Source organism: Gymnoscopelus braueri, assembly GCF_963280865.1.
Source record: "Gymnoscopelus braueri genome assembly, chromosome: 6".
Lineage (NCBI taxonomy): Eukaryota > Metazoa > Chordata > Actinopteri > Myctophiformes > Myctophidae > Gymnoscopelus > Gymnoscopelus braueri.
Genome location: NC_137607.1, coordinates 50879687 through 50901756, shown reverse-complemented (window position 1 = coordinate 50901756; position 22070 = coordinate 50879687). Strand labels below are relative to the sequence as shown.

The following is a 22070-nucleotide window of genomic DNA, read 5'->3' as shown; positions in this document are numbered from 1 at the left end:
TCGCTCGCGCGTCGAAAATAGCCAATCTCCAAGCTCACCGCGCGTCGTGGGAGCGACGCGCGGTGAGCTTGGAGATCGGCTATTGCGGTGAAGTATGCCCCCCCCTTAGCTTTTACCTCCAATGACACGCCCCCTCTCTCCTCTAGTCTTCAGGTAGGTTAAGGTTTAGCAACTTTACAAGTAGTTTGTAGTTAGTTCTCGGTTACTGTACATCAGTTTACTGTTTAACTACTGAGTTTATTCGTTCTTACCTGTGTGTGAGGAGTCTACTGGACGTTACTCTCCAAGTTTACAGGTGAGTTTAGTCATTGTAATAATAGCTAAGCTTTGTTGACACATTGACAAAGGGAAGGTGCGGTTGACATTAAAATCATTTGGGGATGAACCTTTGCTAGATACAGTGGTGGAAGCAGTACTCACAATATGTTTTACTTAAATAAAAGTATCAATACCACATTGTAGAAACACTCTGTTACAAGTTAAGTCAGTGTTTAAAATTGACTTGAGTAAAAGTACAAAAGTATTGGCTTCAAAATATACTTAAAGTACCAAAAGTACAAGTACTCGTTATGCAGAATGTCCTATTTCACAAGTTCAAAATGTATGCAAAGCTTTTGAAAATAGCTGAACGACTTGTAGATCTGCTATTTTCAAATAGCCTAAGTATATATAGGACTGAAGTGGTTAATGTATATTTCGTAATACTAATCTAAATCTACAAAGTAACTAACTAAAGTTCTCAAATAATTGTAGTAGAGTAAAAGTACAATGTTTGCCTCTGAGCTGTAGTGGAGTAGAAGTAAAAGTACTGAAAATTGGAAATACTCCAGTAAAGTAAAAATACCTCAAAATTGTACTTAAGTACTCAGTTACTTTACACCACTGGCTAGATATCTGAGAAATCACTTTTATTGTGATTGCGTATAGCATGATCATTCCCATTGTGTATTAACATTGACAATAGTCTAATAAGGCTCAAAATTACAACCATCCTGACATGTTTGACAATGCATTCCATGACAGTCGTGTGTGTGTGTGTGTGTGTGCGCGTGTGCGTGTGTGCGTGTGCGCGCTTTTGATCGAATACTTTATTAACAGTTTGCAAGTAGTACAGTGTTACTTTTGATTGAATACTTTATCAGCAGTTTGCAAAAAAAGTACAGTTCAATACAAGGTCTGCTAAGAGGATTTTAAACCCAATGGAAAGCTTGTTTCCATTGGGGTCCTTTGTACTCAATTCATCGAAGAATGAAGTACGATTTATGCAATGATGCTAAAAGGATAACACAAAAAGCCCTCTAAGGGCTTGTCGTGTGTGTGTGTGTGTGTGTGTGTGTGTGTGTGTGTGTGTGTGTGTGTGTGTGTGTGTGTGTGTGTGTGTGTGTGTGTGTGTGTGTGTGTGTGTGTGTGTGTGTGTGTGTGTGTGTGTGTGTGTGTGTGTGTGTTGTGTATGGGAGGGGGGGGGTCATCTATGTGCGTGTGGGATGCTTTCAGATTAAAGGACCAATTGACTTGGCCTAGCTTACCTTACTGGTTCTGCCACACATGCAGGTTTCTGCCTGCCTGCCATAAAGTTTCACAATAGTTTCGCCTCACCGCATTCCCAGATAGCTGCGTCTTGCCTTCCAATTGACTGCTGTTATTTGCATAGGGGGTGTTTGATGGTGAGGTGATGGTATTCATCACAATTCAAAAACAAATCTGATTGCCATTCTGTAAAGCCCATTACAGAGTTTGATCTGTTTCAACTTGAGATTTATGTTATCGTAATACAGTATGTGGAGCATTATGGCTTCTGTCTAGGAAATGAAGACTCATTGATAATTTCTGAAGGGCTATCCGGCTGTATCAATCTTAATGTCAGTATTAAGTGATTAATTAAGCAAAGAATACCATACCAAGAATACCATACCATGACAATGACATACAATGTCAATGTCATTGTTTGAGGCTAGTTGTAAAGTGGGTGTTTGTGGTATGTAAACAATGTTGAGGACATACCTTTGGTATTCCCCTAGAAGCGAAAAGAAACACTGTGTAATTACAGTCACTCTGTGGGACCTGTAAACCACTGGAGTGTTCCAAAACTATGGCCTTGGAGGAAAGGAAGCCTTTTTGTTATTTTTGTTAACCATTGAGCAAAAATGTACAGTATGTTGCAGTCACATGATGCTCAACTAGTCAGCCAGAGAAAAGGCTTGCTTGATTCATTCTCTATGAAAATATCAAGTTTGTTGTTACACCAAGCCACTGTACAATAGCTCAAAGTTTAGCTCACATTTGACATGAACAAGGGGCATAAGAAGATATTTGATAAAGTAGTTTGCAGGTTTATTGCACAGCAAATACATATTGCCAATTGTCTATATAGAGGAGAATGTGTCATTCATATTAAGAAGTTTCTGTTTGCTACTTACTGAAGAAAGTGGCACACCATCACCTCCAGCTCTCTGCTACTGGCAAATGTTTATTCTAGTAAGTGCCCAGTATCTTTAACTTTTCAAACAGGCCTGTTTGATACCTCAGAGTGTTTTTGGCGCTGTCCCATTTCCCTCAGACCTATTAATGATTCAGTATGGCTAGTAGTGGTCCAAAGGCCAGCTGTTCCACCTAACTAAACACTTAGCCACAGTAGCCTCTTTCCTTGGATTTGTTGATTTCTTTAAAACCGGAAGACAAGTTTCCCTTGACGAAGATGTGATAAACAACACCATCAGTCCACATTTACAGTGATGTAGATACATGTATAGTTAGCTCCCTCACCCCTTTCCTCCTCCCATGCAAGTAGGGCACAAGTCAAAAGACCAACCTGTGCACTTGGTTTGGCAGGGTGCTGACGATCAGTGGCACGCAGAGTTAGGCCTAGATTGCAGCATCACACCCATGCTCTGGGCCATGCATAAAATGTGTGCCATGTAGAGTAGATGAAATCACAGTTCCCAGTATAGCTAAATTGCGGTTTCCTGGTCCCATAACACAGTGAGTGTGTGGGTCTGTAAGGGAACCCAGGAACCTTTACTCAGGGCTCTGGTGTAGCAAACACTGTCGTCAATTATTAACGGCCCAGTATTCTCATTCCCCCCTGCGTAACCATAGTGCCGAGCTGAACTAAACCCAGGCAGCAGCTTGAGACCTGCTGCTGCCCTGTGGGAAAGACCAGTACCTAAACAAACTGCTCACATGCACACAGACACACACACTGAGGACTGGCAGTGGGAGCCAGCGGACCTTTTTGACTTCATGATCCCATCAAAAACAAGAATTGAGGATACCGTTGGAATATTGGATTAATGGCCTACAGTAGCTGCCGGGAACAGACAAGAAGCTTGTTTTTAACTGGTTCATAGGGTTTTTGTTTTGTTTTGTTTCTCTTTGCTGTTATCTTGCCTCTTTGGAGAATATTTCTTTCCAGGACTGTATAAAGTTGTAGCGACCATATCCTGCTGAGACCTTGACTACAAAGACACTCTATTTCTTTGACTGACTCCAGGTTGCTCTGGAGATAGTGTTGTGTGTATCTGTGTGAAGCAAGACCTGGGGTGACTCTGTTGGTCACCACACCAGGGTTTTTTGTTTCGTTTTGTTTTTCACTAAAAAGAGAGTTAACCCTGCTCGTATCGTCATGAATCTGACTCAACGAATGAAACTTATGAAGCATTTTGGCTCCCTGCCCCCAGAGCCTCCACCACCACTACTGGTAGTACCTGTAAGTGGATTGATCTTCATGCTGTGCTGTACTTGACTATCTCAAGCTTACCGTACTTTGTGGGCGACTACATTGTCATATAGATTATCACTAGGAAGGGATCTGCGCTTTAAAAAAAAAGTTTGCTGACCAAGCTGTAGCTTGCTTTTTGTTTTTGTACCTCACTTCAGAGAAACAAGGAGTGGTGAAGTTTTTTTAGTTTTTCAAGAACACAGTTACCCCTGCCAACAGTAACAATGATAATGACATCACCTTCTCTCAATGACAGCGTTTGAATTTGCCCGTCCCTTTGAGCAGTGTACAGAGCATTTTCCATAGTTGTATCTGTTTAAGTCTCATATGATCTCCTATTATTTGACTGGTTTATGATTACCTATTTTATCTCACTTAAGGTGTTTCACCTTTTCAAGTGGATGAGGGAGGGGAGGGGGGCGGGGGGATTATGCATGACAGGGTGGTACCACCTTAAGTCCCCCGGCAATAAAGGGCAATAGAAAGTCCTCTGCCTGTATGAGGGAGGAGCCCTCCAGCTGGGTTTTCGGCTACGGTAGGTGTTTTGTTTCTCCCCTTCCTAACAGAAGAACACCACAGCCAGACACATTAGATATTGATAACCTCAGGGAGATCGGGTGTCAGCTGGACAGCGGCCAACACAGGGTCATCTACACACAGTTGATCTGACGAGGAAGTAATCGGAGCTGGGGAAAAAGTGTGGGATCTTTGATTTTGCCGAGACGTCCGGTTGCAATGTTGCCATATGGAATATAAAGAAGTGCCTGTTTACTGAGTGGAGGAGGCCGCAGGTGTGCTGCTAGGCTTAGTGATCCCAGTGGGGAACATGGAAGTGAGGTTCAAAGAACAAGTGGTGAGTGGGAAGCTAACGATACAAACATTTATGGTCTACTGTTCTATGTCGAAGTGCTTGAAAATCAAAAAGGTGTGATGATGGAGAGGTGGATGTTTACATTATAGCTGTTTATTGCTTCACCCATCTGAAACACTGCAAAATCCTGAGTGTCAGTTAACTCTCAGAGTATATACTGTACTGTAACAATGGACTAAGGATTTTGCAGTGTATGTTCTAGCTGGTAGATAAACATTCTCTTCATAGAAGGCCTACAACAAGGCCTCCACCCACCATACCATGGGCAGCAACACTCACTTCCTGTTTTCACCTGGCCTTTTCACCTCATTTGTTTACTGACACTGACAGGTATTGTTCCTGTTTGATTTAATTGTATCACCCAATGGACTATTACAGGGAGCGTTGTCGTATGTGCCACGACCTTTAGAGTCACTGACTTTAAGGATCATTTCAATATAATACATATTCATTGTGTGCTATTGTCCAAAAGCCTGGTCTGTTGTTGGAAATCTCAGCTTATTTTCAGGAAAGAATATCCAAGGCTGATTTGCATGGTTCATTATCATTCATTGTTTCTCGATGTTATCTGTAGCTCAAATATCATTTTGCGCTCTTGGTGTCAATTTTGACAAAATCATTCCTTTCCCGACAGATAAAGTAATAGCAAACGGTAGTACGGTACGTCATATACGTATGTATATGTATGTATGTCAGTGACCACGGCCAGCTCTCATGTTTGAAATTACTAGCCCTATGTCCTTGTCAGACTTTTTTCCCTACCATGTTCTGGTTCATCATTAACTTGGTCAAACAAACAGTCTACTGTTCACAGGTCACATACAGTGTTCCTGTGCTGCTGTTCTTGCTTGTAAAAGTCTGTGTTTACCTTGCCCATGTAAATGTGTGTCACTGCGTTCCACTCCCTACTCATATTATATGCCCTACATGTCTTCCTTATACCCTTGCTATTTGAATAGACCGGCATGTGCTGTTTAATAATTGGTATACAACAGAACCATTTTGTGCTTCAGAGTAGGTTAGCTGGCTTTACCAGTTTTGTTCCAATATCTTTGTCCAGGAAACCCTTTCTGCGGCTGACATATATTACATACTGTATATGGCCTGCTTGCTTGTTGTTTGGTTTTGAAATGAACTGGAATGTTGGAAATGGCAGTCATGATTGGTATGTCAGTGCAGCAAAACAAATAAGACAGTGTCTGTCTCTAGGTTGGTCTGCGCTTCATGTTAGACTACACCACTGACTGAAAATAAATCTATTATGTGTTTGTGTGTGTGTTAGCTCAGCAAATGGTTACGGTATACTGTTCAGAATAACAAAAGACTGTTAACTGAAAGCAGTTGTCTATCTACAAACACTCTACCGTTTCACCAGCTCCTGGGGCCAAGTGTGAGTGTACTGTTTACAGAACGTGAAGGACAGAGATATACACGGTGTACTGTGTAGAACAGTCACAGAGTCTCTATTTTAGCGGGAGAGGAGGGAGTCACTTCAGTTCTATACGCTCTGTTTCTGTGCACAAGTTCACTGAACAACCCCCTGGTGTCATATGTCATCGCCACCACAGGGACATTAGGGGTGAGAGAGAGGGAGAGGGAGGGAGCGTACACACATTCCCACTTTCCAGGAAGCCCCTCCCCCATACCTGTCAGACAGGAATGAGACAGGTGAGTGCATGCTTAGTGTCATACACTCCTGCTCCTGCTCAGCTGTTGTGACTCTGTAAGGACCGTCTTGGACTCTGCTGTTCTGACTCTGTAAGGACTTGGACTCTGCTGTTCTGACTCTATAAGGGCTTGGACGCTCTGCCATATGTTGATGTTGTGTTTGCGAACTATTCTTTAGTTGACATATTGCTTCATATTGTTAATGTGAGCGCTTCATATGGGATTCAGTCAGTATGTGAGTATTATGGCTGCATGACTTTTGGCGTCTCATAATTTCTGTGCTGTCATTTCAGAAACCAGGCATGGAGGAGCTGACAATATGGGAGCAACATACAATAACGCTGAACAAAGTAAGTAGGCATATCTCTCTCTATCATTCACTGATATGTAGGTTTTGACTTTTATTTTGACCAAAAGTTTGCAAAAGGTGAAAGTCAAGTAGTCTCAGGTATAGCCAGACAATCAGAGATTTCCGCCTACTAGGCCCTAGTGATATGTATGGGTAAATCTAAATATTTAATTATGGGCTAAAACTGAGGGAAAACCAGTGCTAAGAAACCTATGCCCACTGCTTTGAAAACCAGTCCTGATACTGTTCTATCCCCATACGAAGTTTTTGCGTTACAGTAGTTCTGCTATGCTGTTAGATCTCTCCAGATGTATCAGTAGGTGGAGATCTCTGATCGTCTGGCTAAGCGAGACCTAAGTTCATAGGTACTTGAACTGTTGTTTTTTTAAAGAATGTATTGTTAAAGCTTTTGTGGGGGGTTGAGTTTCACTGGGCTTCAGAACTATCAGTTTCACTGTGCACAGCAAATTCCTCAGTGTTAATTGAACTGTTAGGGGGACAGAGGGTCCATTTTACACTGTGGGTTAAATTAAGGGGGAAGGAATTCACAGAGACACACCCTGCTACACTCTATAGCACCTGCCTACTGGCTCAGGTGATACAGTTCAGCGCTGATGGAATGTACTCTTTCTCTCCTATCTCTCTATCTCCCACACATGCGCTCTCCCCCGCTCCACTCTGACACCCTCTCTTTTCCCATATTACAATTATAATATTCTCTCTCTCTCTCTCTCTCTCAATTGCCCTCTCACCTTTTCCCTTTATTCTGCCACCCCTCTTTATCTTATGTCTTGCTTTTGTTTTTCTTTATCTCCATCTCCTCCTTTCTTAATTCCAGGATTCAAAGTTTGGGTTTGGCTTTGCCCTATCAGGAGGCCGGGACAAGCCCAACCCTGACACTGGGGACACGGCTATAGTGATCTCGGACGTGCTGCCTAATGGACCAGCAATGGGAAGGCTGTTGTGAGTTCATTACTATTGCACTGAAATTACTTCAGGCCTTATCATGACTATTTGCATTCACTGACCTAAATGCATGAATTAAGATGCCTGAAGTGACAAAAAATACTAAACACACACACTCATTTATATGTACAGGTTTATATATATATATATATATTCAGTTTCTCACAGGTTCACATGTTATCACACTGACAATGTTGTGCCTCTACCCTATAGCACCAAAGATCAAGTCGTCATGGTCAATGGAGTGTCTATGGAAAACGTCCACTCTAACTTCACTATTCAGAACCTCAAGTCATGTGGCAAGACAGCCAACGTAGTGAGTAGACCCCCTTCTACCTCATTGTTGTTTGTTCTCTGTAGTGTTTATTTTGGAGTTTTGATCTATATGTTCTTCCCGACATTAATGATGAAGTATGCAGTTTAAACACTTAAAGGTGCCTATACAACGCATTGGAAAACCCCCATGACATTCAGCTGTACCCTAACACTCCATCTCTCTGCCACACATTCTTTGTCTCTGTCTGGCTGTTGCCCTCTCTGCAGACGGTGAAGCGTCCTCGTAAGATCCAAATCCCAGCAACCACCTCTAGGCCGACTCGGGCCGCTTCTCACTCCAACCTGCTTGAACAGGACGCTCCCATTCGACGTCCACGACGCTACTCAGACGGCAGCGACAAGGGCAGAGACTCTGACCGCCACCGCTACCGCGCACGCAGCTCCACCCCGGATCGCAACGGACACACGCTGCCCCTCGTGTCGTCAGGGTACAAGAGACTGCCACGCCAGGACGTAGCAGAAAAGCCCATCAGAGCCACCCTAATTAAGAAGAAACTCACAGATGGTAAGGAGAAATGAGCCGAGAGAGGATTTCAAGTCTAAAATCCTTATGCTGTTTGGAAGCACCTTGAAATCATATTGGTGTTTCTTGTTGTCTTCCTGTGTCTGCAGAATATGGACTAAAGCTGGGAAGTCAGATCTTCATTAAACACATGACAGAAACTGGCCTGGCTGCCAAAGAAGGCACATTGCAAGAGGGAGACCTTATTCTCAAGGTGAGAATAAAGAATATGGCTCTCAGATGGTAGTAGTCAGGATAGTTGTGTTGATGCATCAATATAACGGGGACAATAAAATAATATTGTAGCAGCCTGGATCATAACAATTATTGTTTTTATTTTTTGTTGTATGACTGTGATAATACATTATTTATTGTTATTTTCAATTAACGTAATTACCCCCTATATTCCCTGTGTTCAGATAAATGGCATGACAACAGAGAACCTGTCGCTGCTGGAGACCAAGCACCTGGTGGAGAAGAGCAGGGGTAAACTGACCATGATGGTTCTCAGGGATGACCGCAAGTTCCTGGTCAGCATTCCAGAGGTGGAGGACAGTGCCCCCAACAGCGAGGAGGACCGCCACAAAAACAGCAGCTCTGAGCTGGAGGGTGAGTGGAGAAACCGAGGGAGACGTGTGTGCTGTGCAGTAATTTGACACAGTGAAGGTGGGATATTGTTGTCAAATACCAATGTCTGATGTCATCTTAAAGCACAATGCCCATCTTTCTCCTGTCAGACATTTCAGACCTGGACACGGACATTCCTTCTCCTAGAGACAGAGTGTCCCGCCCCCCCACCAGAGAGAAACGGACACGCAGGTACACACACACACACACACACACACACACACACACACACACACACACACACACACACACACACACACACACACACACACACACACACACACACACACACACACACACACACACTCTCTCTCTCCCCACAGATGCAGTATTTGGTTACCCACTCTATCCTGGTCATAATTTGTGCTGGACACATGAAGCTTCTATGAATTAGATTATTGAATGATGTAATGTCTTTCACATCACAGACATGATGCTGGTCTTGCTCGCCATCTCTGTTGTTCTCTGGTATTATCAGGTTCTCGCCTCACCTTGTTATGTGTATGTTTCTAAGAATAAAAGGATGGCTTTTCTCATCTCTGCCTATCTTTGAATCCAGAACCAGAGCTGAACCACCTCCTCCAGCCAAGTCCCGTGACTCATCCCCGGTGCGCTCCACCCTGACCCGGCCTCCCGCCAAGGCCTACCCTCCTCGCAGAGGTCAGTCCTGCTGAGAATAGCTCTCTTCTAACAGATCCAGGCTCGGTTGATTCATTACACGCTCAAAAAACAAACAGGTTCTCACATAACCAAACCAAAGTTGGCACCCCCAGAAGCTTAGAAATATTAACGGGACAGCCCGTCGACATAAACAATATTGATGACACAGAGCTGTGTTTTCACGGGAGTCTAAATGGGAAATGACTGTAACCAAAGCTCTAACGTCTACTGTGTGAGCAGAGCTAGTTTGTTTGTCTAAAGCAGCTGGAAATCACATTGAGGGCCCTATTTTTGCTTACCCATTATCCCTAAACTTATTTGCAAATTTTTCAATTTTTTTCAAACATTTTCAAATAGTTCAACTATCAGATCTACATCGACACGTTGTGAGCTTGTATATTGGCTATTTGAACTATTTGAAAATGTTTTTAAAAATAGTGAAACATGGCAAAGAAGTTTAGGGATAATGGGTAAGGCACTGGTGAAAATAGGGCCCTGAGAATATTATTCCAAAAATTGCAGGCAGTATAGGTAGGACTGGTGTAAATACATAATGGAACGATATCTGTTGTAAAAGAACGTAGTTGATGATTTTACTGTTGATCTTGCTTCTCCAGTCCCCTCAGAGTCTGAGTCCGATCACAGTGCCTCCCCACCTCCTGCCAGGAGAGACTCTCTTGACACCAGGGACCACTCCAATAAATACAGGTCAGTGAAGGAAAAACTACTTGTGTTTCTTTGTATTCATGCCACTTTATACATCGACTTCACTTTCATGCACTTTCATCTTAAAATATGTGTCATGAAGGTATCTATATTGCATAACTATTTCATAGGAAGAGTTATTCATCTTTCATTCCAGAAGTATGTCAGGAGTCTCCACCCTCCCCAACCCCCGAGCCTCTCCTGCGGTCCACAGCTGGACCGCCCCACGCCCCTCCTCCAGTGCCTCCCGGGCGTCCCGGCCCCGTAAGCCTGTGTCGGAGTCGGACTCGGACCGGAGTGCTTCCCCTCCCCCGCGGAAAGAGAGCCCACGGCATGATTCCAGATACAAGTAAGCACAGCAATGCATAGTAGTTTCTCTCTTGTTTCCACTCAGATTTAATCTTTCAATTGTTGATCCATTCCTGATTCTTCACACTTGCTTGAAATGCTAGCAATTTACCATGTGTGAACGTGCACAGATTATGCCGGCATTCAAGACGATTTTGGAACCTTGTCAAAATGCCTGCATTATTATTGTAACATATACTGCTATAGTTGTGTAAATACAGCTTAACTTTAATTTCTTCTGCCCCCCCCCACAGAGTTCTTCCTGACCTGCCCCACCCTGGAATGAGAACTGCTTCCCCCATCAATGTTCGCCAAGACACACTTCGGCGTGTCAACTCTCCTGTTAGAGCCGCACCCCCAGGTCAATACACACACACACACACACACACACACACACACACACACACACACACACACACACACACACACACACACACACACACACACACACACACACACACACACACACACACACACACACACACACACACACACACAAAAACCCAGTCTAACCTCATACCCCCAAGCTCTGTATACACATAAACCATATCCCGAGGCCGCAAAACAGTTTAAATTAACATGTTTGAAGTCCTTCTGAACTGGAGGTGCTGGTTATGATATGGTAACAACACAGCAGTACCTACCACCAATTAATCTATGGTCAGAGCCTAACCTTAAAGCTAATGTACCACACACTGCTAACATTAACATTAAAGCCACCACATGATGATAACATTAACATTAAAACTACCACATTGATTCTCTCTGTCAATCCATAGACTCTGAGTCGGAGTCAGACGGCAGTTCCGGACCCCCCCAGAGGCAGGGCACCCCCCACAGCCAAGACTCCCGATACAGGTATAGATGAGGGTCCCACTGTCACATCTTCCTAGCCCCTCCCCCCTCAACAAGATCTCCCGGACTGGGACAATGAGCAAACGATGCATGTTATGCATGTCTTCATTAGTTAATCATAGCTTACCATTAAGCTTTTTTTGTATTACCTCTCTGTTTTGTGATTTTAATTGATTTGGTTATTTTGTGTTTGTAGAATCCTAGTCTTTAGTTGTATTTGATTTGTGTATTGTTGTTGTTGTTGTTTTTTGACCGTGTACCGCGTGATACATTTTTTTTCATTTGTATTTTTGATTGAAGTTGTGTTTGATTTGTTAAGCAATGAAATAAAAATGACTTACACTGAGCATGTCCTTATGTTGATGTTCCAGAGGAAACCTCGATCACTGTTTTCAAAACAGCCTGATAAAAAAACAATGCCCATATCAATTCCGAGTAAAGATAGCATGTTCTGCCTGGTGGCTCAAACAGTTAATGCACTTCTTGTGAAGTTGCGAGGACCCGGGTTCAAATCAGACTCCCGCCGCCATGTCTCGTGTGTCTCCCCTATCTCTCTTCTGACAGCTTCCTGTCTCTTTACACTCCTATATCTCATAAATCAATAAAAATGTCAACAAAGATAAGATGGCATGTTTCGTATAACACTTGATCATCAGTAAACATTTGGCTGAAAGTTTTTAGACCTAGTACAGTAAGAAGGCCAGGTCAAGCGGGACCAACAGTGCCGAATGAATTGATCCCTTGCTTTTTGTTGAAACACTGTGATCACGTTTAACGCATGTTAACCGCCAAAGAGAGAGCTACCCCCCAGAGAAGCTAAGGTGAATATTCAATATTCCACCTCCTCCTATCATCAATAATCATCATATTAGCCACGCGACCCCCCCTCTCCAAACGTAACTGAGATTTGTTGTCTTCCTCCTCCCTCACTCCCGCCTCCCTCTCTTCTCTTCCAGAGTCCTCCCGGATGTTTCCCAGCCTACCCAGGTGGAGCCCCCACGCTGGAGGGCACCCAGTGTAACAGCCAGCATTCCACCACAGAAAGGTTTGTGTGTGTGTGTGTGGGTGGGTGGGTGAGTGGGTGCATGCATGAATAGATTAAATGAATATGAGATGAGTGTACAAAGTGAGTGTTGAAAGTTTATTGAAGGTGCATATTTCTGTACACAGCTCACTCAGATTCAGAGTCAGAGGCCAGCTATGCAGCTGTCCCGCGCAGGGACTCCTCAGACAGTGGGCACTTGAAACCAGCCAAGAACAGATACAGGTATGGCTGACAGGACAACACGAGTGTGGTTTGAGCATGGTGCTGTGATGTCACTGAAAATATATATTAAAACCAGGTGCAGATGGCCCGACCAGACACTGAGCCTGTAGCATGCAATCCCATATCCAAACAATTGCACACAACTCCAGTTGTGTAAAAGATAATGCATTTGACCAAAGGTCCTTGATGTTGCGTTTCAAAGAAATAAAGCAATTTTTTTTAGGTCACTGTCTCAGTGCAGATATATGCAAAGATATATCGAGGCAGGATGTTAGACTGGTTTATCTGCTTAAGACACAGATGAGTGTTGTCTCAACTCAAACAACTCTGTACACACACATACGACCTGAAACTCCCTGCAAGGGATTACATTTAGCCTTTCTTTTTGACTAGGCCTTTGTGTGTTTTTAAACTTGAAACTTTTTCTTGGTTGTGTATAGTTGTGGAGGGGGGGGGGGGTCATTGGTCTGAATGTTATTCATTTCATAGTTTTTCAATGTTTTTTATGCCATGTAGCACTTACACTTTGAGATTTGTGTCAAATATAAAGTGCGTTATAAATCGAATGTATTATTATTAGTCATGTTCCATTTATATAGCACTGTTATACAAAAGTAACACAAAGTATGGGGTATATCACCTAGATCAATTTGCTAATACTCTAGTGTCCTCTATTATCACATATCTAAAACATGTCAAAGGAGTTTAATGACAGGGTTGTTTCTTGGTATCCCCCTCCCAGAGTCCTTTCGGAGACGGGGTCTTCTCCACCCTCAGTGAAACAGGAGCCTCCTCGACCAGTCCTGCCGCCCAACAAACCACCTCCAGATGGTCGGTATACACCACTAACTGTTTGTCCTATCCTCTCTCACACTCTCTTACCCTCCCTTCCTCAAACATTCATGCATACACGTATGCCTGCACAGAAATGTGTTGTTTCTTTCACATTTGTATCTGTAATTAATGTCCATTGTTCACTTTAAGCACTTTGTGACAAATATGTTTGCTAAAATCTAGCTTTACAAACATTTGAATTGAATATGTTTGTAACCTTGTAAGTTACTTGTTTAGTGGTTCTTGTTTTTACTAGTTCACAAATTATGCAGCAGGTGCTCAGCAACATCTTTAGTATTAATTGAACTCTAGTTTGAGGGTGCTAAACGTTCATGTTTATCAGCAGAGCAACTGATGGCAGCAGCAGAATTGTTAGAGCTGGTGTTAAAGGAAAGGGACCACCACGAGAACACTGGCTTTTATTGCATTTGGTTTCACCAACTCGCTCTGTGTGCCCTATCCGGTCTACATTCTTCACCAAATAAAGGAGAAGAGGGACATAATATTTATTTGCCAATTGGATATGGTCATATGATGAATATTGCTCACACACCTACATCAGGAACGACACATCCATGCCGATGCTGCTAATAAGGGTCAATTTTTACAACCAGAGTTAACAGCCAACACTGAGGGTTGTGATGTATATGCTGGAGTTATACCTGACTGCTGTAACTTTGTCCTATTCAGACTCCTCCGAGTCAGACCAGCTGTCACATCTTAGGAGGTCTGGGAGCTCAGGACGGGATAGCAACCACAGGTAAGTGACCCTGAGTAACGTCACTGATCAGTAACTATTACACTTAAATAAACAGAGTTATGGTAAGAATTACACAGAAAAATTGACAAATTAACACAATGATTTTACTGTGTATCTAAAGTATAATAAAATGTCCCTTTTTATAAAAATATTTATTTTATATTCTGAGTGTGTATTCAGATTATGTTATGTTCTCTCCTGCAGCATTCCCAGAGCTACTAATGGAACTGGCACAATAAGGTCAGGGATTTCAGTGAAGAATAACCCTCCAGCCTACTGTGAGTATCTGTTTGGTCTATGAAACCTTTGCAGTGCTTTCTGATTTACCTGTGGTTGGCTGAAGATTCTAAACGGTTTGAAATCTCCTTTAGCCAAGACAGTAGAAGAGCCCATCTACTCTTTACCGCCAGACTCCTACCCTACACCGAATCTGGGGTAAGTAACCTTCATTTGCAAATGGTTATAGATATGTTATACATTGTTATACGTTGAGGATTTTACTTTGTAGGTGTGGCTATAAATGTATTCTGTTATTTCTTATGCAATTAAAGGTAGGGTAAGTGATTTACTTTGGTTAAAATAAGTGTTAAATAGTTCTATATTCTGATTGTTTGTTCTGATTGTTTGTTCAGTAAAAAGAGTCTCCATGTCTCTCCAGCTCTTTATTAAAACAGAAAATGCATTTTCAGTACTAAGTACTAAGTATTACTAAGAGCTGGAGAGACCCCTGTGACCGAACAAATGATTACTATCTCTGTAGCAATGATTACTATCAGAATATAGTACTTTAACCTTTTAACAAAATATATATATATATCACTTACCTTACCTTTTAATATTATATTGTTATAATAAACAAACTTTATTTCCTCTCCTCTACCCTCTTTTTCTCTGCCCATCACTCTCTCTCTCTTTCTGTGTCTCACATTTTCAGGTACAGCTCAGATCGGAAGGCGGTGTCGTTTACGAAAGAGGGCAGTGTGGGTCTGAGGTTGGTTGGTGGCAATGACGTTGGAATCTTTGTTGGCGGTGTTCAGCCCAACAGCCCTGCCTACGATCAGGGCATGAAGGAAGGAGACCAGATCATGCAGGTGACATACACATTTGAGTTATTTTTCGTTATGTATACATGATGTTCCACTGCAGAGGACAAGGGCCAGTGGCACAGCATAGCCCTGATAACAAAGTTAACCACATGAACCCTAGCGTCCCGATTTTGGCATGTCATAATAAGTGTAGTGTACATTCTGCTCACTGTGAGCTTTTAGAGTGGCTATTTTGGGGTAAGGTATTTGGTGTAGAGGGGGAAAAGGACAGGGAAACAGGCATAGACCCCTGGGGAAACACAGTCAATGAAGTATATATGGTTTAAGTGGTTATGTTTTACTGTGGCCAGAGACTGATGATGTCTAAAAAGTGCTAGGCAAATAAATAAGAATTGAGAAGGAATGATCAGATTGTCTTTAATAGTACTATCTCACACATTATTGATGAGCTGATTATTTATCCTCAACAAGTGTGTGCTTGTTTCTGTGTAGGTGAATAAAATAGACTTTGGCCATTTCACACGAGAGGAGGCTGCCAACTTCCTCCTTAACATCAAGAGAGGGGAGCAGGTGGAAATCCGCACACAGAACAAGATGGATCGTAAGTATCGTTACAGTACAAACATTTCTCACAGATACTATATCTGTGTCTTTACTATAGGGCTGGGTAAAATAAATGAAACCATCCAGTACAAACAATATTTTGTAATGTAACGAATGACTGAAATTTCTTAAGAACTCAATTGTTATTATGGAAATCAACGTTTTGTCAATTGTTTCTATCTAAAGAAACAGATGGCATTAGACATTTAAGGAAATCTTAGCATTTACAAATCTCTTCTTCTGCCTAACGTAATAATTGTCATGTCACAGTTTACAAGAAGATCCTCAAGTCTAGCCTGGGAGACAATTTCTACATTCGGACTCACTTTGACCATGAGGCGGAAGGCAACATCGGCCTGAGCTTCACCAGAGGAGAGGTGTTCAGGGTGGTGGACACCATGCACCGTGGGAAACTGGGAAACTGGCTAGCCATCCGTATGGGCCATGACCTGCATGAAATGGACAAAGGCACCATCCCCAACCAAGCCAGGTCAGAGGGACATGGAGAAGGAATAAATGACTGATCAACTTGGTTTAGTTTTAGAATATAATAATAATAATATATATTTTTAAGTATAAATGCAATTTCAATGGATGCATTTATAAGACACCTTTATCCAAAGCACTTTACAAAGTGCATTAAAATATGATTGAACCAAAATTAACAACTAATTGACCAAATGCTAATATTTATATTGTGTAATTTATGTATTTACTATACACTGCAGTGCATATTGCAAAATGCCCTGTCCTGTACTTCAGTTCCATTGACTGAGTTTGCTGTACTCTTCCCCAGGGCTGAGACCTTGGCCAGCATGGAGAAGGCTCAGAGGGGCAGTGGAGACCGACAACAGGTCTCAGGACCCAGAGCTGAATTCTGGAAACTACGGGGGCTCAGAGGTGCCAAAAAGAACGTTCGCAGGAATCGTGATGACTTAATGCAACTCACCATTCAGGGCAACTTCCCAGCTTATGAGAAAGTGCTGCTCAGAGAAGGTTGGTGTTTTGTTGACTCTCTCATCCGCCTGTGTTCAAATGTCATGTAAAAAACAAACATCTTTTCTATGATGATAAACATGATGTCACTAGACAAATTGCACTGATTACTTGTTGAACTGGTTTTAATACTGTTGGAACTTGTATGTCTCCAGCCAATTTTAAAAGGCCTATTGTTATCCTGGGTCCTCTTAATGATATTGCCATGGAGAAGCTGGCCAGAGAGCTGCCTGATGAATATGAGATGGCAGGTTAGTTGTATGTTTTGTATTGTCCAATGTTATCAAATTGTAACTTATGCTTCTCATCTTTGTCAATTTATATCCTTTTTCCTTTAAAACTAAAATATCAACACTGCTTTATATGATTCTTGTGCAATGACAGAAATGGTACCCCGCAGTGGAGGAGGGGACAGTGGATCTACAGTTATTAAGCTGGACACAGTGAGGAAGATAGCTGAGAAGGTGAGCACTAACTGTCAGAAACATTTATTAAAGCAAGCGTTTAATCGGTTACTTGACTGGTTGATTATTAGATTGATTACATCAAGACTGTTACAAATTGTCTGGGTGAGTGTTATTGTATATGAAGCAGAAGGGAAACCTGCTAGTCTAAATTATTTTTTATCTGCAAAACAACATGATTATACTGACCATACTGTAAAATAATATAATCAAAAAGGTTATGTTTTGCTTGCTTCTCACTGCTTCATTCAAAACAAACAACCTATTTTCTTGGTTGTGGCATTTACGGCTGCAACTAACGATTATTTACTAATCGCTATCTATTACTTTTTTTATTAATCGAATAATCAATTAAGCAGCTAAAGCATTATTTTATACTTTGCCGCACAACAGTGTCTTGCAAAAATAGTGAAAACAGACGATCTACAAGCTCACAATGTGTCTCATCGCGAAGCATTGAGCTTGTAGATCTGATTATTCTAATCATTATTTGATTGTATTATTTTTATAACCGATTTAAATCGATTAGTTTGATTAACTGTTGCACCCCTACATCCCTTTAACTCTCAGGACAAGCACCCCCTGCTGGACATCACTCCCACTGCAGTGGAGAGGCTAAACTACATCCAGTACCACCCAATGGTGCTGTTCCTGGACCCTCACAGCCGCAAGGAGGTGAAGGCCATGAGGCAGAGGTACAGCCCCAACTCCAACAAGAGCTCCAGACGCCTCTATGCACAGGCCCTCAAGATGAGGAAACACTGCAGTCATCTTTTCTCAGGTAACATCATCTCATGTAATTCCTCCTGGTCAACTCACCGTAAGGACGCATCTTTGTCATGTTGTATAGGCCAGTGTTTCTCAAAGGTTTTCATTTCAAGGACCCCCAAAGTATTGTCTTTTCCACGGACCCCCATCTGAAAATATTTTGTGCCAGGGACCCCCATACAAGATTTGTGTTGTTAATATTTGTTAATGGGATTTTTCAAGCTCAGAACACGATGCGACACGTTCTGAGCTTGTAGATCTGTAGATTTTTATATACGTTTAAAGTGGTTGAACTGATTTTGATGCTATATTAACTCATTTTGCTGAGGACCCCTAAGGGTCGCTGGACTACACTTTGAGAACCACTGTTGTATATAGGCTATTGAAATACAATACAATAAAAGTACAATGGATTGAACTGTTTAATAAAAAGGTATGTAAAACAAATGCATTTATATCACAAAACAAAACAAATCATGACCTTTTTAAAGACAAGCTATAGACTAGAATGTAATGATTTTCTTCCCCCTAACGTGGCCGTAAACGCTGTTAGATATTGGTTACAACCTTCTGCTCTGTGGCTCCACTTATGAAACCGTCTGACATTTCCTGCTTTATTGTGAGAGTAACGGAATATATTACTAGCAGGTGATGTGTGATTTTACACTGTATTCATGTTTTCTTTCTTCATCTCTCCCTCCCAGCACGTGTTGACCTCCAGCCCAGCTCCAATGTTTGGTATGAGATGCTAAAAGACAAGATCCGCCACCAGCAAGCCAAACCAGTCTGGGTGTCTGAGGTCGCGGTAAGATAGTCACACACGCACACACACGTTCACTTGCTCACTGTTGTCCGGTGAAATCGCCAAACCGCCACAAGTGCAGGAATCAAGGAAACAGCTGTGTGTTTAAATTGACAGACATGCACTTTTGAAATCATATAATAGATTTTTTTATGTTTTCTAGTCCCAGTGTTTTCATAGAGGACAATTTAATCCATCATTTCAAGTAAAACATGAGGATTTTCTGCTGCGGCAGAGATAAGTCACTTGTTAGGGAACTTAAATGCTATAACTTGCTAAATTAGTATGAATGGAAGGCTTTGTTTAATAAGTTACAGGAAACGTTACTATATACATAGCACTTATTTCATTAGCCTAATGGGTGGAAACTAAAGCTTATATGAGAATATTTTGTATCTTTAACTGTTATTCACCTGTTCACCTTTGTTATACATGCTGATGAAGTTGCGTGAAATACTTTAAATAAAACAACAAAAATCCTATACTTTCTTATAATGCAGTTGGAGAGTGGTGCAGAGCAGGATCTGGATACTCTGGACCAAACCCACTCAGACTACCTCAGTGCTGCCAGTGACCTGGAGGACACGGATGGAGAGGCCTTCACCGATGGAGAGCTTTACACTGATGAAGACCTGGACGAGGCCTTCCACAAAGACCAACCCATGCCGAGGCAGAGCTCCAGAGCTACTGGAGCCGCACTAGCCAGATCCTCTGAGCCCGCCTCGGAACGCCACAACTCCGACATGGACCCGGAGCCCGATAGTGACTCCTACATGCCCAGAGAAATCCCACCTTTGATGCATGTACCAGAGCCTAGGTTGTCCCGACGTGGGGATTACAGCCCACCTCAAATCGCTGTTCCAGAGAAGGCTCCCTCTCATAGGAGCTACTCTGATTCAGATTACAGTGCCAATGAACAAGTGGCACCCACTACTCCGTCTCCATCAGATGGACCCCCAGATTTTATAGCCCCCGACCCCACCACTCTGAACTCAGTGGCTGAACCTCCACCTGTTGAGATGGAGCCAGAGAGTCCTCCACCCATCACTTTGTCTGTTATTGAAGAGAAACTAGAGCAGGTAAATATTACATTCATAAGGCTCCAGTGATTTTAGCCGTGTGTCTTTAACTTGCTGTAGACAGAGTTTTGTAATCCTAAATGACAGGTGTATTTGAACTAAATTGCTTTAAATTGGCCTTGTCCACCTTCTAGGCTCGCCTTGCAGAGCCACAAGCACAACCAAAAGACAGGAAGTCGCCTCAGTTCCTTGTGTAAGTACTCTTTCAGAGTCCATTAGTGTAATAGTCAGACCACAATGTGATGGACCACTTACCCACAAACATTTTTCAAATTTATTTTGAAAATACCCAATGTACATGCTCACAACGCATTGCACTGCAGATTGACCATTTTAGAAAATCTTTAGAATTAACTTTTTCCTAATGACATACCCAAAACTGAGATGCCAGGATTAAAGTGGTTAAAGACAATACTGACAATACAAGACAATGTTATTGTCTATTCACAGCTTTGGCCATATATTGTATGTTAACATAGACCATTTTCCCATGAATGGCTTTGTTATTAAATGTTGAGTTCATTTATATTTTCCCCAAAGTCATATAACAAAACAAAAATAAATATGCAGTGGTATTTGGTGTTTTAGTTGTAACCTATCTTAGGCAAATTTCAAGTCTCTTGATTTTCTTATCGTACTGAAGTGAATAGAATCCAATTACTTCCACAAATACAACTAAACTACGGTATGCTTGGTTGGCAGTTATAGTCAATGAGCTAAAAATGCTAGACCTCCTGTAAGGTATTTTATTTGTGTGGTAATCTTTCCCTCTTCCTGTTCCTTTCTGCTATAGGCTGGCTCATCACCAGGCTGTTCAAATCAGACGCACACAGATCAGAGGCAGCGACAGCTCTGAGGAAGAGGATGAAACGGAGGACTTTGAATGGGGTCCGGCAACAGAACTCTAGATTCGACATTTTAAGCGCAATTTAAAGCACAATTTAAAAGTGTTCTAGAAACTGGGCCAACTTGAAACTGGACTGCAGATTGACCCGTTTCAGAATGAGAACTTTGAAGCCAACAGTACCAAGGCCATTGCTCCACTACAATGGGAACAAAAGAACCATTTAATTCCCCACTACTCTGAAGCTGTCTCTAGGATTTGAAACATTAGTAGGAACACATTTATTACATTTTTATACTGATAAAAAAACGTTGTTCTGATAAAAAAAAATGTTTGTGGGGCCAACTCAGGGCCTCATTCAGGTGTGGGCTATGGGAGACCGGTATTGTTTTTATAGTGTTTGGGTACATCCATTTAGATATCAATAATATTCAGGCAGGAATGCCTGTTTAGTTTTTTTATTTAAATAGCTCATTTTAGATCATATTGCTATAGCATGTAACAGTTTAACAAATTCTAGTTTTATTAGAAATGGTAACATCCTATAGCTATTGATTCATCATGGAACTGCACAAGGTTTTCTTTTTGCTACAATAAACTGTTTTTCTTGATTTTCCTGGGTGTCTTCATTTAAGATTACAGTATAATATTATTATTAATAATAGCCTACATATATTGTCATACTACATCACAAGCATTTTTTGCCTAAAGTGTGTAATGTCCTTACACCATCCCTTTAAAAATGTATCACTTGCTTCATGCAAAACAAGCCTGAAAATCCACCTTTCAGGAGGCCAAAGGGGAAGGTAAATCTCACTTCTCCAATAGAAAGGTGATTCACTGCCTTCTTCCACTTTTTCTACTCTGTACATATAGTGTTTTATATTTGTTGATGATACTGTATTTTGGTGTTATTTGTTATGCTATGTTGATGAATTGAATACATAGGACCTCAATGGAAACAAGTCCTCAGGACTTTTAGACCAAGTGTACGACTGTACT

The 22070-nt window shown here is 41.8% G+C and overlaps 1 protein-coding gene across 4 annotated transcripts; it reads left to right on the top strand.

Moving 5' to 3' along the window:
• Positions 1-156: 156 nt before the first annotated feature.
• tjp3 (tight junction protein 3) lies at positions 157-21679 on the top strand. Of its 4 annotated transcripts, none has more exons than XM_080432001.1 (30): positions 157-295; positions 6551-6607; positions 7445-7569; positions 7786-7888; positions 8116-8413; positions 8521-8624; positions 8830-9019; positions 9148-9229; positions 9597-9697; positions 10315-10405; positions 10560-10751; positions 11005-11111; positions 11530-11608; positions 12562-12650; positions 12776-12872; positions 13615-13703; positions 14397-14466; positions 14671-14744; positions 14838-14901; positions 15401-15557; positions 16005-16113; positions 16386-16605; positions 16912-17111; positions 17267-17362; positions 17496-17575; positions 18146-18356; positions 19048-19148; positions 19646-20224; positions 20359-20417; positions 21018-21679. In XM_080432001.1, the coding sequence occupies exons 2-30, from the start codon at positions 6560-6562 to the stop codon at positions 21130-21132; spliced, it is 3930 nt and encodes a 1309-aa protein (XP_080288127.1). In that variant the 5' UTR covers positions 157-295; positions 6551-6559; the 3' UTR covers positions 21133-21679. The 4 variants fall into 4 exon arrangements, with proteins under 4 accessions (XP_080288127.1, XP_080288126.1, XP_080288129.1 ...); XM_080432000.1 differs by lacking the exon at positions 157-295 and adding an exon at positions 4380-4571; XM_080432003.1 differs by lacking the exon at positions 157-295 and adding an exon at positions 6295-6347.
• The last annotated feature ends 391 nt before the right edge of the window (positions 21680-22070 follow it).